This window comes from Mercenaria mercenaria, chromosome 16 (assembly GCF_021730395.1).
Source record: "Mercenaria mercenaria strain notata chromosome 16, MADL_Memer_1, whole genome shotgun sequence".
Taxonomy (NCBI): domain Eukaryota; kingdom Metazoa; phylum Mollusca; class Bivalvia; order Venerida; family Veneridae; genus Mercenaria; species Mercenaria mercenaria.
Window position 1 is genome coordinate 21,234,897 of NC_069376.1, and position 17,729 is coordinate 21,252,625.

The 17,729-nt window shown below is 36.7% G+C and overlaps 1 protein-coding gene across 1 annotated transcript in view; it reads right to left on the bottom strand.

Annotated features, from left to right (window-relative positions):
- Positions 1–17,729, bottom strand: part of LOC128549523 (dynein regulatory complex protein 1-like) — an 81,977-nt gene that overhangs the window by 23,761 nt on the left and 40,487 nt on the right. Inside the window, exons 10-13 of the mRNA XM_053526343.1 lie at positions 15,161–15,307; positions 13,905–14,017; positions 11,164–11,303; positions 1,664–1,753 (exon numbers count right to left, since the gene is read on the bottom strand). Coding sequence (XP_053382318.1) covers positions 1,664–1,753; positions 11,164–11,303; positions 13,905–14,017; positions 15,161–15,307 — 490 coding nt within the window. The remainder of the gene's footprint in view (positions 1–1,663; positions 1,754–11,163; positions 11,304–13,904; positions 14,018–15,160; positions 15,308–17,729) is intronic.

Below are 17,729 nucleotides of genomic sequence, written 5' to 3' on the forward strand. Positions count from 1 at the left end.
TGAATACATTGTACAGTTTAAGAGCTTGACACAATTCAACAAACAGGGTACAAACACCCAACAAGTAGCCTGGCATCATCCACATCATCAGTTCAAAAAAACTGTCATATCAAGTCCCGCAGTATTTACTTTCATTCACCTCACTGTCTACAGACGAAGTCCAACACTTTTGTTTGTTTTTTGGCATTGCAATATTAGATCAATTGTCGGCACATCACGTGCGACTTCCGCTGCAATTAACTATTGGGGTGTCATGAAATATTTGGAAGCTGTGGTCCTTCTGTTTTGATTAACACTTTCCGTTATAAAAGGCCATAAATTACAAGCCCTCATATACACAAATTGTTGTTTAGGAGAAATCCGCAGAAATCACGTGTGACCTTCATGACCGTACACATTTAAAAATATTTAGGTGTTTAATGGTTGTTATTTTTAGAATGAGGAAAGTCCCATGCACTGGCCAGCTGCAAGTAGTTTTCCTAGTAATTTTCCATGACGTAGCGTCATACATAGATAGGAAAAATCCCGGGTGATTTTGGTTGCAAATTACTCGATAAATTTTAACAGTAACCACATTATGTTTTACGCAAATATTGATGACGAAATCCAATACTTTGCATTAATAAACATCCGGAATTCCTTTCTTTAGGAAAGCGATAGATTATGAGACACGTGGATACATTTTGTTCAAATGGACGATAATCAAGAATATATGTATCTATCCAGTAATCGATAGACACGGGTCAGTTAAATATAACGGTAATATGTTTAGCAAACTCTTTGAAGAATGAACAATTATCGCTAATTATCGCTAATTGACTACTTATACCTCCACTGGCTCCAGAGTCAAGGTTACGATGAGGTGCGAAAAACATTTTTTGCAAACTTCTAGGGTGTGTAAAATGCCAAGGGTTGTTGAAATCAGCCATATAATCGTCACGGGATGCAAAAATTACGGTCGTATGTTGCGTCAGATAGGGAGTCATTTAATTCAGTGACTTTATATAAAGATTTACGTTGGGCGGTCTGGAACAGAGTCGTATACAACAGGAGGTCGTTTAATTCAGTGAGTCGCTATGACAAGTTTGACTGTATTTGTTGTGTCAGGAAATATATACACTAATACAACTTTAACATCTATACAATGATTTCATCATATATTTATTGCAGTTGTGACTATTCTTCATAAAGCTTGGTGATATCTATATTTAAAGGTTATTAACTTTGTATGTGGATATATGCATGAGTTCTGCAGCAGTAATATTGCGCGAAAGAACAAGTGCATATATACACATACAAAGTTGATAACCTTTTTATTACATATCCACTATCAAATGATAAATTTATATCTAAATTTATTATTCTGCAACGATAAGACAGGAAAAATACGAAAATAATTTCTCCGAAAATGCAATAAACAAATCAAACTGACGCGCATTAATAAATTCCGTGAAAATGACGTCAACTTGTTGTCGCAAAGTGAATGTGAACGCCATGGACGTCACGCGATTATTTCCATTACAACGTTAATAAAACATTCCATGTCCGATATGAAAGCGTTCCACGTCATGATATGGAAAAATATTGCACGATCGTGGTCCATTGAAACCCAATGGAAAATATTTTTAGGTATGTAATACTAAGTAGAACAAAGCATACTTACATTAAATATTGCATCCAGTTTCATGAGAGACTGCTCATCTTTTTCCAGGGGTGCCAGCAGCTTGTTTAATTTGGACTCTACCAGAAAACCCTGAGAAAAAAATCAAATTTCTGTTAACAGTAAACTTAAGACATGGACATATATGTGAGAAAAGTACCAAGTGTCTTGTCTTCTTTAATCATTAATTATTTCAATCTATCAAATTTTCTATTTTAAGAAATTTGTGCTCAAATGTTGAGTCACCCCACTGTTACTGACTCACCTTGTTATTTCTCACAAACAAATTAGTTTCATCATTCTCTCCTAAAATCATATTACAATACAGTTCTTGAACTTGCTTTTAAACTCATGTGTGTTTTAAGTTCAACTCTTAATGACATTCAACATACAGTCCATATATAATCTTTTTTTAATCATGCTTTTACATAATCTTTACTCAAATGCAACATCATTCACTTGTCACCAAAGCCTGATATCTGTTAACATGAATTTTATAAAAGTCTCTCTGTATATCAGGATATTTTCATGTGTTCACAGTTTATTTGATTTATCTCATAATGAAAAATGTCGTAGATGTTCAGTGGTATAATGAACCAGAATGTCGTAGATGTTCAGTGGTATAATGAACCACAATGTCATAGATGTTCAGTGGTGTAATGAACCACAATGTCATAGATGTTCAGTGGTAAAATGAACCACAATGTCGTAGATGATGTTCAGTGGTATAATGAACCACAATGTCATAGATGTTCAGTGGTATAATGAACCACAATGTCATAGATGTTCAGTGGTAAAATGAACCACAATGTCGTAGATGATGTTCAGTGGTATAATGAACCACAATGTCATAGACGTTCAGTGGTATAATGAACCAGAATGTCATAGACGTTCAGAAGTATAATGAACCACAATGTCATAGACGTTCAGTGGTATAATGAACCACAATGTCGTAGATGATGTTCAGTGGTATAATGAACCACAATGTCGTAGATGATGTTCAGTGGTATAATGAACCAGAATGTCGTAGATGATGTTCAGTGGTATAATGAACCACAATGTCGTAGATGATGTTCAGTGGTAAAATGAACCACAATGTCGTAGATGATGTTCAGTGGTAAAATGAACCACAATGTCGTAGATGATGTTCAGTGGTATAATGAACCACAATGTCGAAGATGATGTTCAGTGGTAAAATGAACCACAATGTCGTAGATGATGTTCAGTGGTAAAATGAACCACAATGTCGTAGATGATGTTCAGTGGTAAAATGAACCACAATGTCGTAGATGATGTTCAGTGGTAAAATGAACCACAATGTCGTAGATGATGTTCAGTGGTAAAATGAACCACAATGTCGTAGATGATGTTCAGTGGTAAAATGAACCACAATGTCGTAGATGATGTTCAGTGGTATAATGAACCACAATGTCGTAGATGTTGTTCAGTGGTAAAAACCACAATGTCGTAGATGATGTTCAGTGGTAAATGAACCACAATGTCGTAGATGTTGTTCAGTGGTATAATGAACCAGAATGTCGTATGATGTTCAGTGGTATAATGAACCAAGTCGAGATTGTTCGTGGTAAGACAATGTAAGTGTTCAGTGGTATAATGAACCAGAATGTCGTAGATGATGTTCAGTGGTATAATGAACCACAATGTCGTAGATGATGTTCAGTGGTAAAATGAACCAGAATGTCGTAGATGATGTTCAGTGGTATAATGAACCAGAATGTCGTAGATGATGTTCAGTGGTATAATGAACCAGAATGTCGTAGATGATGTTCAGTGGTATAATGAACCAGAATGTCATAGATGTTCAGTGGTATAATGAACCACAATGTCATAGATGTTCAGTGGTATAATGAACCACAATGTCGTAGATGATGTTCAGTGGTAAAATGAACCACAATGTCGTAGATGATGTTCAGTGGTAAAATGAACCACAATGTCGTAGATGATGTTCAGTGGTAAAATGAACCACAATGTCGTAGATGATGTTCAGTGGTATAATGAACCACAATGTCATAGATGTTCAGTGGTATAATGAACCACAATGTCATAGATGTTCAGTGGTATAATGAACCAGAATGTCGTAGATGATGTTCAGTGGTATAATGAACCAGAATGTCGTAGATGATGTTCAGTGGTATAATGAACCAGAATGTCGTAGATGATGTTCAGTGGTAAAATGAACCAGAATGTCGTAGATGATGTTCAGTGGTAAAATGAACCACAATGTCGTAGATGATGTTCAGTGGTAAAATGAACCAAAATGTCGTAGATGTTCAGTGGTATAATGAACCAAAATGTCGTAGATGTTCAGTGGTATAATGAACCAGAATGTCGTAGATGATGTTCAGTGGTATAATGAACCACAATGTCGTAGATGATGTTCAGTGGTAAAATGAACCACAATGTCGTAGATGATGTTCAGTGGTAAAATGAACCACAATGTCGTAGATGTTGTTCAGTGGTATAATGAACCAGAATGTCATAGATGTTCAGTGGTATAATGAACCAGAATGTCGTAGATGATGTTCAGTGGTATAATGAACCAGAATGTCGTAGATGATGTTCTGTGGTATAATGAACCACAATGTCGTAGATGATGTTCAGTGGTAAAATGAACCAGAATGTCGTAGATGATGTTCAGTGGTATAATGAACCACAATGTCGTAGATGATGTTCAGTGGTAAAATGAACCAGAATGTCGTAGATGATGTTCAGTGGTATAATGAACCAGAATGTCATAGATGTTCAGTGGTATAATGAACCACAATGTCATAGATGTTCAGTGGTATAATGAACCACAATGTCGTAGATGATGTTCAGTGGTAAAATGAACCACAATGTCGTAGATGATGTTCAGTGGTAAAATGAACACATGTCGTAGATGTTCGTGGTAAAATGAACCACAATGTCGTAGATGATGTTCAGTGGTATAATGAACCACAATGTCATAGATGTTCAGTGGTATAATGAACCACAATGTCATAGATGTTCAGTGGTATAATGAACCAGAATGTCGTAGATGATGTTCAGTGGTATAATGAACCAGAATGTCGTAGATGATGTTCAGTGGTAAAATGAACCACAATGTCGTAGATGATGTTCAGTGGTAAAATGAACCACAATGTCGTAGATGATGTTCAGTGGTAAAATGAACCAAAATGTCGTAGATGTTCAGTGGTATAATGAACCAGAATGTCGTAGATGATGTTCAGTGGTATAATGAACCACAATGTCGTAGATGATGTTCAGTGGTAAAATGAACCACAATGTCGTAGATGATGTTCAGTGGTAAAATGAACCACAATGTCGTAGATGATGTTCAGTGGTAAAATGAACCACAATGTCATAGATGTTCAGTGGTATAATGAACCACAATGTCATAGATGTTCAGTGGTATAATGAACCACAATGTCATAGATGTTCAGTGGTATAATGAACCACAATGTCATAGATGTTCAGTGGTATAATGAACCAGAATGTCATAGATGTTCAGTGGTATAATGAACCAGAATGTCGTAGTTGTTCAGTGGTATAATGAACCACAATGTCGTAGATGTTTAGTGGTATAATGAACCAGAATGTCGTAGATGTTCAGTGGTATAATGAACCACAATGAACCACAATGTCATAGATGTTCAGTGGTATAATGAACCACAATGTCATAGATGTTCAGTGGTATAATGAACCACAATGTCATAGTTGTTCAGTGGTAAAATGAACCAGAATGTCGTAGATGTTCAGTGGTAAAATGAACCACCATGTCGTAGATGTTCAGTGGTAAAATGAACCACAATGTCATAGATGTTCAGTGGTAAAATGAACCACAATGTCGTAGATGTTCAGTTGTATAATGAACCACAATGTCATAGATGTTCAGTTGTATAATGAACCACAATGTCGTAGATGTTCAGTGGTATAATGAACCACAATGTCGTAGATGTTCAGTGGTATAATGAACCACAATGTCGTAGATGTTCAGTGGTAAAGTGAACCACAATGTCATAGATACTCACTGGTAAAATGAACCACAATGTTGTTGACGTTCAGCGGTAAAATGAACTACTATGTTGTAGATGTTTTGTGGTAAAATGAACCACAATGTTGTAGATGTTCAGTTGTAAAATGAACCACAATGTTGTAGATGTTCAGTGGTATAATGAACCACAATGTCGTAGATGTTCAGTGGTAAAATGAACCACAATGTCGTAGATGTTCAGTGGTATAATGAACCACAATGTCGTAGATGTTCAGTGGTATAATGAACCACAATGTCGTAGATGTTCAGTGGTATAATGAACCACAATGTCGTAGATGTTCAGTGGTAAAGTGAACCACAATGTCGTAGATGTCAGTGGTAAAATGAACCACAATGTCGTAGATGTTCAGTGGTAAAATGAACCACAATGTCGTAGATGTTTCAGTGGTAAATGAACCACAATGTCGTAGATGTTCAGTGGTATAATGAACCACAATGTCGTAGATGTTCAGTGGTATAATGAACCACAATGTCGTAGATGTTCAGTGGTAAATGAACCACAATGTCGTAGATGTTCAGTGGTATAATGAACCACAATGTCGTAGATGTTCAGTGGTAAAATGAACCACAATGTCGTAGATGTTCAGTGGTATAATGAACCACAATGCCGTAGATGTTCAGTGGTATAATGAACCACAATGTCGTAGATGTTCAGTGGTATAATGAACCACAATGTCGTAGATGTTCAGTGGTATAATGAACCACAATGTCGTAGATGTTCAGTGGTATAATGAACCACAATGTCGTAGATGTTCAGTGGTATAATGAACCACAATGTCGTAGATGTTCAGTGGTATGATGAACCACAATGTCGTAGATGTTCAGTGGTATAATGAACCACAATGTCGTAGATGTTCAGTGGTATGATGAACCACAATGTCGTAGATGTTCAGTGGTATGATGAACCACAATGCCGTAGATGTTCAGTGGTATGATGAACCACAATGCCGTAGATGTTCAGTGGTATGATGAACCACAATGCCGTAGATGTTCAGTGGTAAAATGAACCACAATGTCGTAGATGTTCAGTGGTATAATGAACCACAATGTCGTAGATGTTCAGTGGTATGATGAACCACAATGTCGTAGATGTTCAGTGGTATAATGAACCACAATGTCGTAGATGTTCAGTGGTATGAACCACAATGTCGTAGATGTTCAGTGGTATGATGAACCACAATGTCGTAGATGTTCAGTGGTAAAATGAACCACAATGTCGTAGATGTTCAGTGGTATGATGAACCACAATGCCGTAGATGTTCAGTGGTAAAATGAACCACAATGCCGTAGATGTTCAGTGGTAAAATGAACCACAATGTCGTAGATGTTCAGTGGTATAATGAACCACAATGTCGTAGATGTTCAGTGGTATGATGAACCACAATGTCGTAGATGTTCAGTGGTATGATGAACCACAATGTTGTAGATGTTCAGTGGTATAATGAACCACAATGTCGTAGATGTTCAGTGGTATAATGAACCACAATGTCGTAGATGTTCAGTGGTAAAATGAACCACAATGTCTTAGATGTTCAGTGGTATGATGAACCACAATGTTGTAGATGTTCAGTGACATCAGAAAAATGAATTGTTGAACTAGAAAATGCTTTTGTAAAAAAGCGCATGTCTCCCCCAATGCAAAGTCCTATAGGCAAGAAGTCAATAGAGGTCAGGAGCGAAAGTCAAAGAGACACTGATGGTTGGCTGCAATAGGGATCATCTATTTGGCATGTCCAGTCATCCCGCTAAATTTCGACACTCTTGGCCTAGTGGTTCTCAAGTCACTGTTCAGGCTCCTGTGACCTTGACCTTTGATCAAGTGACCTCAAAATAAATATGGGTCATCTACTCTGCATGTCCAATCATCCTATTAAGTTTCAACATTGTAGGTCAAGTGGTTCTCAAGTTATTTCCAAAAAATGATTTTACATGAACAGGCCACTGTGACCTTGACTTTTAATAGACTGACCCCAAAATCAATAGGGGTCATCTACTCTGCATGTTCAATCATCCTATGAAGTTTCAACATTCTGGGTCAAGTGGTTCTCAAGTTATTGATCGGAACTGGTTATCAATGTTCAGGCCCCTGTAACCTTGACCTTTAACGGAGTGACCCCAAAAACAATAGGGGTCATTTACTCTTCATGAACAATCATCCTATGAAGTTTCAACATTCTGGGTCGAGAGGTTCTCAAGTTACTGATTGGAAATGGTTTTCCATGTTCAGGCCCCTGTGGCCTTGACCTTTAACAGAGTGACCCTAAAATCGTTAGGGGTCATCCTCCCTACATGACCAATCATCCTATGAAGTTTCATCATTCTGGGTCAAGTGGTTCTCAAGTTACTGACCGGAAATTGTTTTCAATGTTCAGGCCCCTGTGACCTTGACCTTTCACAGAGTGACCCAAAAATCATTAGGGGTCATCTACTCTGCAGGTCCAATCATCCTATTAAGTTTCAACATTCTGGGTCAAGTGGTTCTCAAGTTACAGACCGGAAATGGTTTTCAATGTTCAGGCCCCTGTGACCTTGACCTTTAATGGAGTGACCCCAAAATCGATAGGGGTCATCTACTCTTTATGACCAATCATCCTTTGAAGTTTCAACATTCTGGGTCAAGTGGTTCTCTAGTTACTGATCGGAAATGGTTTTCAATGTTCAGACCCCTGTGACCTTGACCTTTGACGGAGTGACCCCAAAATCAATAGGGGTCATCTACTCTTCATGACCAATCATCCTATGAAGTTTCAACATTCTGGGTCAAGTGGTTCTCTAGTTATTGATCAGAAATAGTTTTCAATGTTCAGGCCCCTGTGACCTTGACCTTTGACGGAGTGACCCCAAAATCAATAGGGGTCATCTACTCTTCATGACCAATCATCATATGAAGTTTCAACATTCTGGGTCAGGTGGTTCTCTAGTTATTGATCGGAAATGGTTTTCAATGTTCAGGCCCCTGTGACCTTGACCTTTGACAGAGTGACCCCAAAAACAATAGGGGTCGTCTACTCCAGCAGCCCTACAACCCTATGAAGTTTGAAGGTTCTAGGTCAAATGGTTCTCCAGTTATTGCTCGGAAATGAAGTGTGACGTATGGACGGATGGACGGACGGACGGACAGGGCAAAAACAATATATCTCCTGGGGGAGACATAATAATAACACACAGTTTTCATCCTACGAAGTTTCAATATTCTGAGTCAAGTGGTTCTCAAGTTATTGATTGGCAATGGTTTTCCCTATATAAGTCTATATAAACCATGTGACCTCCAGGGCAGGGCCATATTTGACCCTAGGGGGATAATTTGAACAATCTTGGTATAGGACTACTAGTTGATGCTACATATTAAATATCAAAGCCCTTGGCCGTTTGGTTTTGGACAAGAAGATTTTCAAAGTTTTTCCGTATACAAGTCTATATAAACCATGTGACCCCTAGGACGGGGCCATATTTGACCCTAGGGAGATAATTTGGACAGTCTTGCTAGGGGACCACTAGATGATACTACATGTGACCCCTAAGGGGGGCCATATTTGACCCTAGGGGGATAATTTGAATAATCTTGATAGAGGACTACTAGATGATGCTACATATCAAATATCAAAGCCCTAGGACCTGTGGTTTTGGACAAGAGGATTTTTTAAGTTTTTTCCTTTCGGTTGCCATGGCAACCAGAGTTCTAAATGGAATTCAATTCTTTGAACAATTTTTAAAGAAGACCATCCAAAGAACATCCCTGTGAAGTTTCATCAAAATTGACAAGGTGGTTAAGGAGATATTGTTTAAAGGAAAGTGTGGATGGATGGACGCCGAACGATCATAATTGCTCACCCTAAGCACTTTGTGCTCAGGTGAGCTAAAAAGTGCATGGGAATGAATGAACCATGCAGAATTGTGGCCAGTCAGCACCTCTCTGCACCTGTATGTTGTGTTAAGGCAGGATTCCGTGGTGCCGTGTAAATCTAAAACTTTTCATTATATACTGTTCATATCAAAGAATGTGGGAGTCAAATTTATTTTCAGTAAATTTTAAAAGAAATTACCACATTATAGATGTTTAGTGAGTATAAAGAACCATAAATATAATGCTATAGATGTTTAGTGGTATAAAGAACCATAAATATAATGCTATAGATGTTTAGTGAGTATAAAGAACCATAACTATAATGCTATAGATGTTTAGTGAGTATAAAGAACCATAACTATAATGCTATAGATGTTTAGTGAGTATAAAGAACCATAACTATAATGCTATAGATGTTTAGTGGTATAAAGAACCATAACTATAATGCTATAGATGTTTAGTGGTATAAAGAACCATAACTATAATGCTATAGATGTTTAGTGGTATAAAGAACCATAACTATAATGCTATAGATGTTTAGTGAGTATAAAGAACCATAACTATAATGCCATAGATGTTTAGTGGTATAAAGAACCATAACTATAATGCCATAGATGTTTAGTGAGTATAAAGAACCATAACTATAATGCCATAGATGTTTAGTGAGTATAAAGAACCATAACTATAATGCCATAGATGTTTAGTGAGTATAAAGAACCATAACTATAATGCCATAGATGTTTAGTGAGTATAAAGAACCATAACTATAATGCTATAGATGTTTAGTGAGTATAAAGAACCATAACTATAATGCTATAGATGTTTAGTGGTATAAAGAACCATAACTATAATGCTATAGATGTTTAGTGAGTATAAAGAACCATAACTATAATGCCATAGATGTTTAGTGGTATAAAGAACCATAACTATAATGCCATAGATGTTTAGTGAGTATAAAGAACCATAACTATAATGCCATAGATGTTTAGTGAGTATAAAGAACCATAACTATAATGCTATAGATGTTTAGTGGTATAAAGAACCATAACTATAATGCCATAGATGTTTAGTGAGTATAAAGAACCATAACTATAATGCCATAGATGTTTAGTGAGTATAAAGAACCATAACTATAATGCCATAGATGTTTAGTGAGTATAAAGAACCATAACTATAATGCCATAGATGTTTAGTGAGTATAAAGAACCATAAATATAATGCTATAGATGTTTAGTGAGTATAAAGAACCATAACTATAATGCTATAGATGTTTAGTGAGTATAAAGAACCATAACTATAATGCTATAGATGTTTAGTGGTATAAAGAACCATAACTATAATGCTATAGATGTTTAGTGGTATAATGAACCATAAATATAATGCTATAGATGTTCAGGTTAAAACATAGTCATTTACACCCAGCAGTTAATATTTCTGTATAAGCTCTATTTCTTCTTTATTATGTAAAAACTATCAGACAGAACACTACTGATAGCATGCACAACCTCGACAAGATAAAAGGGTTACTGATTTACAATTATTTACAATTATACTGCATAAAAATACCTGCATCCCTAACTACAATGCAATAAATAAAAAACTCACTGATTCATCACACAAGAGTTCAAGAATCTGTTTAATGGTTTGTGCAGATATTTTGTCAAGTATACTAGTCTTCTTTGGTTTTCTATCAGCAGGGATGTTACTGTCTGTCTCAGACTGGTCTTCCTCCTCATGACTGCTCCCTGAAATCATTTGCAGATAATATACCTAATTTTACAAATCAAACAAGAACTGTCCGTAAAACAGCCTGTGCTCGACTATTCGAATTGTTTCCCAGTAGCAGGAATATTTCCCTAAATATTACACTATCTATAGAGTTTCAATCCAGTATCTGCATTTGTTTTGGAAATAGTAACTTCATGCAAAACTTTAACCAGAAGTTTTTAAGTTCAAAAGGGGACATAATTTTGCAAAATACATGTAAGATTTTGGGACTTGATGCTATCACCTAGTTTTATAAGCCTGAAGAAACATGTGAAGTTTCAATTCAATATTTGCATTACTTTTTGAGATAGTAACATGCATGCAAAACTTTAACCAGGATAATCTAAGTCTAAAAGGGGACAAAATTTGGCCAAAATGCATGTCAGAATTATGGGACTTGATGCAATTAGCTAAAATTTGTAGTTTCAATTCAATATCAGCATTATTTTGGAGATAGTAACTTGCATGCAAAACTTGAACGAGGAATTTCCAAGTCCAACAGGGGCATAATTTTGCCAGACTTTTTGAGACTTGACCCAGTGAGGTTGGTTATTGACCTAGAAAAAGAAAAAATAAGTTTCAAAGCTACATGCTTTTAAATGACAGCTATACATACTTACCTGCAAAACTTTAACAAAGGTGTCACACCGACGCCAGGGTGAGTAGAATAGGTCAGACTATTCTTCTGATAGTTGAGCTAATTATGACAACCCTATATCAGCAGATCAAGTTACATATTCAACATTTGCAGGTCAAGTTACTTAATGATAAACCTTATTTATTTTTTTATTTTGTTGGGCTTAACGTTGCACCAACACTCATACATGTAGGTCACTTTCCAGCTTTGATGGTGGAGGAAGACCCCAGGTGCTCCTTCGTGCATTATTTCACCACGAGCAGGCACCTGGGTAGAACCACTGACCTTCTGTAAGCTAGCTGGATGGCTTCCTCACATAAACCTTAATTAGCAGATCAAGTTACAATATCTAATGATAAACCTACATTGATGATATGCACACATTTGAAGACAAGAAATTGTAACAACGTTACCAACATCCCATACCAACATTTTTTACAAAATATATTGCAAGTTAATGCGAGTAAAGTGACAACATACTAAATATGTTTGTCAGTCATAACTATATATATATATAAAACTAGAAATGTGTCCATGGGACACAGATGCCCCCACTTCATGACAATGGACACAATTCTTTTCCTAGGTCAGGGGCCATAACTCCTACAATACTGAATGAATCCGGACACGAAACCCCAGGTGCACAACTGCACATGCTGACAGACATTCCTGTAAACTTTGGTGACTCTAGGTCAAATAATTTTGGAGCTACTCACGACACAACATTAAAATGACCAATATTTAACTAAGTCAGGGGCCATAACTCCTACACGACTGAATGAATCCGGACGCGAAACCCCAGGTGCACAACTGTACATGCTGACCAACATTCCTGTAAACTTTGGTGACTCTAGGTCAAATACTTTTGGAGCTATGTGCGACACAACATTAAAATGACCAATTTTTTACTAAGTCAGGGGCCATAACTCCTACATGACTGAATGAATCCGGACGCAAAACCACTGGTGCACAACTACACATGTTGACCAACATTCCTGTAAAGTTTTGTGACTCTAGGTCAAATACTTTTGGCGCTAGGCGCGACACAAAATTCTCGGATGGACGGAAGGATGGACGGACAAGGGCAAATCTATATGCCCCCCACCCCCAAAAGTGGGGGCATAAAAATGTATCAGTATTCATTTTTTGATTTTGAAATCCCTTTGTGTATGAGTTATGGACCAGACATAAAACAGACACTGAACATTTGACCTCCAAGCGTAACCTTGACCTCTGAGCTAGGGGTCTGGGTTTTCCGTGTGACAAGTCGTCTCATTATGGGGACCATTAATTTTGTGCCCAGTAATTTCAAAATCCATTGATAGATAGCAGAGTAAGTGTGATGGTCAAACAGACTGACAAGGACACAGCTCAATTCTATGTCCCCCATTTTTTTCTTCACAATAACTAAAGACTGTTTTTAGTAAATGCAACAGCTTAATCTGAACAGCAATATCAGGTGACAATAGCATAAAAAAGTTGTATATGAAACTAAGCTTGATGCTAAATCAGTATGCCCTGGTTTGTGAAAAATATAAAAGGCTCATTCCCGTGAAATCATTTTAAAATCAGACCAGCAGTTTTAAAGAAATAATGTTATTTGAAGATTTTTCTATTTGTAGTTTGTAGTGACAGCCTCTTTGTGCAACAAAACAGAACCTTTTGATCAACGCTGGAACAGGACTACCAAAGACACATTCAGGCCAAGTTTCATCAAATTCCTGCAAATGCTTTCAAAGGTGATGTTGACTGAAGAAAATGATGACATGCAGGACAAGGTATGGGTGGACGGTGAGTGATCACAATAGCTCACCTTACGCACTTTGTGCTCTTGTAAGCTAAAAAACAGAAAGGATGGTCTTTCATTTCAAAAGGTAAAAGAAATCCTACTAATTTTGTAAGTAATGTTCTTTAACTCTGTAACATTGTAAACCATTTCTACCTGTCTGTCTGTCTCCAGTTGCAGAAAGAACTTCCTGTACAACCTGCTGGGCTGTCACCCCAGACTTCTTAGTTGACTCTTCCATCAATGGCCCCTCATTATCAATAAATAATCTGCAAATAATAATCTCTAATGTTGATAATGAAAGTAAACATAAATAAAAACATTAGTTGATGTTATGTTAATTTATACAAGTATCAACTTCTCAAAAGCTTGAGAAATGCAGCATTATTCATCAATTGTGAATTTTCTTCAAAGTGAACAACACTTGCTTGACTAAAATGATTTTGTTGTTGAGAGATTGTCGAGATTTTGTGTAAATAGAAAGAAAATATCTAGCTTAGCTAAGCGGAGTGAAATTTGATCTACGTAGGGAGGTAGTTCTACCTCAGTGGTGTGAAGTTTGCTCTACCTAGGATGTAGTTCTACCTTAGTGGCGTGAAATTTGCTCTACGTAGGTAGGAAGTTCTACCTTAGTAGCGTGAAGTTAGCTCTACCTAGGGAGGAAGTTCTACCTTAGTAGCGTGAAGTTAGCTCTACCTAGGGAGGAAGTTCTACCTTAGTAGCGTGAAGTTAGCTCTACCTAGGGAGGAAGTTCTACCTTAGTGGTGTAAAGTATGCTCTACGTAAGGATGTAGTTCTTAGTGGCGTGAAATTTGCTCTACATAGGGCTCTACGTGGGGATGTAGTTCTACCTTAGTGGCATGAAATTTGCTCTATGTAGGGCTCTACTTTGGGATGTAGTTCTACTTTAGTGGCGTGAAATTTGCTCTACGTAGGTAGGAAGTTCCACCGAAGTATGCTCTATGCTAAGGGCTCTACGTTAGGATGTAGTTCTACCTTAGTGGCGGGAAATTTGCTCTACGTAGGTAGGAAATTCTACTTTAGTGGTGTGAAGTTTGCTCTATGTAGGGCTCTAAGTTGGGATGTAGTTCTACCTTAGTGGCGTGAAATTTGCTCTATGTAGGTAGGAAGTTCTACCTTAGTAGCATGAAATTTGCTCTATGTAGGTAGGGAGTTCTACCTTAGTAGCGTGAAGTTTGCTCTACGTAGGGCTCTACATTGGGATGTAGTTCTACCTTAGTAGCGTGAAGTTAGCTCTACGTAGGTAGGAAGTTCTACCTTAGTCCTGTCTGACTGATGTTGTTTATTTGAATCAACCACTATTTGAAATAGCATATTAAATATTTCAGTTACTCCTTGAGTTATTTTTACTTTTAATAGAAAGTTTTAATGAAAGTATGAGTAAATCTTACAAGTTTGGCTGCACCCACTCTAGTCCCATCTGATGGGTATGAATGATTTTGTCTGCTTCAAGAACTTTCAGAACACTTTCCTTCAGTTCCTCTTCATTCATACACCATACATCGCTGAACTTATTCGTGTCCGCCTGCATAAAATGTCTGCAAAACAATATTGATTTTTGTTTATTTACTAGCATTAGTTAAACCATTCAGATAATGCCACTTTTCAAAAGTATTTCAGTTATTTTTTTGGCTTTTCAGGTAAACTACTATAATGACTAGAGATACATGTAGCAATTTCTCAATATTATGGAGGTTAATAAATTTCTCAACACTGCAGAGGTAAATGGCTAGAAATGTACTAATTTCTCAATATTGCATAGGTGAATAAATTTCTCAATATTGTAAGTGAATTATTTGAGATGTAGAAATTTCTCAAAATTGCCAAAGTGAATCAATTTATCAACATTTTAAAGGTAAATGACTTGACTCAATATTGTGGAGGTGAATAGATTTCTTAACATTGTAGAGGAGAATGAATTTCTCAATACATGTATTGTGCAAGTGAACAAATTTCTCAACATTGTAGAGGTAAATAACTTGAGCTGTAGTAATTTCTTAATACTGTGGTGGTGAATAACTACTCAGCATTATAGAGGTGAATGACTTGAGATGTAGTAATTTCTAAATATTAAGGTGTATAATTACTCAACATTGTAGAGGTGAATGACTTGAGGTGTAGTAATTACTCAACATTGTAGAGATGAATTACTTTAGGTGTAGTAATTACTCAACATTGTAGAGGTGAATGACTTTAGGTGTAGTAATTACTCAACATTGTAGAGGTGAATGACTTTAGGTGTAGTAATTACTCAACATTGCAGAGGTGCATGACTTGAGGTGTAGTAATTACTCAACATTGCAGAGGTGAATGACTTGAAGTGAATGACTTGAGGTGTAGTAATTACTCAACATTGTAGAGGTGAATGACTTGAGGTGAATGACTTGAGGTGTAGTAATTACTCAACATTGTAGAGGTGAATGACTTTAGGTGTAGTAATTACTCAACATTGCAGAGGTGCATGACTTGAGGTGTAGTAATTACTCAACATTGCAGAGGTGAATGACTTGAAGTGAATGAATTGAGGTGTAGTAATTACTCAACATTGTAGAGGTGAATGACTTGAGGTGAATGACTTCAGGTGTAGTAATTACCCAACATTGTAGAGGTGAATGACTTTAGGTGTAGTAATTACTCAACATTGTAGAGATGAATTACTTTAGGTGTAGTAATTACTCAACATTGTAGAGGTGAATGACTTTAGGTGTAGTAATTACTCAACATTGTAGAGATGAATTACTTTTGGTGTAGTAATTACTCAACATTGCAGGGGTGAATGACTTTAGGTGTAGTAATTACTCAACATTGCAGGGGTGAATGACTTTAGGTGTAGTAATTACTCAACATTGCAGAGGTGAATGACTTTAGGTGTAGTAATTACTCAACATTGTAGAGGTGAATGACTTTAGGTGTAGTAATTACTCAACATTGCAGAGGTGCATGACTTGAGGTGTAGTAATTACTCAACATTGCAGAGGTGAATGACTTGAAGTGAATGACTTGAAATGTAGTAATTATTCAACATTGTAGAGGTGAATGACTTGAGGTGAATGACTTGAGGTGTAGTAATTACTCAACATTGTAGAGGTGAATGACTTTAGGTGTAGTAATTACTCAACATTGTAGAGATGAATTACTTTAGGTGTAGTAATTACTCAACATTGTAGAGGTGAATGACTTTAGGTGTAGTAATTACTCAACATTGTAGAGATGAATTACTTTTGGTGTAGTAATTACTCAACATTGTAGAGGTGAATGACTTTAGGTGTAGTAATTACTCAACATTGTAGAGATGAATTACTTTTGGTGTAGTAATTACTCAACATTGTAGAGGTGAATGACTTTAGGTGTAGTAATTACTCAACATTGCAGGTGCATGACTTGTGTAGTAATTATCAACATTGAAGGTGAATGACTTTAGGTGTAGTAATTACTCAACATTGTAGAGGTGAATGACTTTAGGTGTAGTAATTACTCAACATTGTAGAGGTGAATGACTTTAGGTGTAGTAATTACTCAACATTGCAGAGAGATTGAATGTGACTTGAGGTGTAGTAATTACTCAACATTGTAGAGGTGAATGACTTGAGGTGTGACTTGAGGTGTAGTAATTATCACTTGTAGAGGTGAATGACTTAGGTGTAGTAATTACTCAACATTGTAGAGATGAATTACTTTAGGTGTAGTAATTACTCAACATTGTAGAGGTGAATGACTTTAGGTGTAGTAATTACTCAACATTGCAGGGGTGAATGACTTTAGGTGTAGTAATTACTCAACATTGCAGAGGTGAATGACTTTAGGTGTAGTAATTACTCAACATTGTAGAGGTGAATGACTTTAGGTGTAGTAATTACTCAACACTGCAGAGGTGAATGACTTTAGGTGTAGTAATTACTCAACACTGCAGAGGTGAATGACTTTAGGTGTAGTAATTACTCAACACTGCAGAGGTGAATG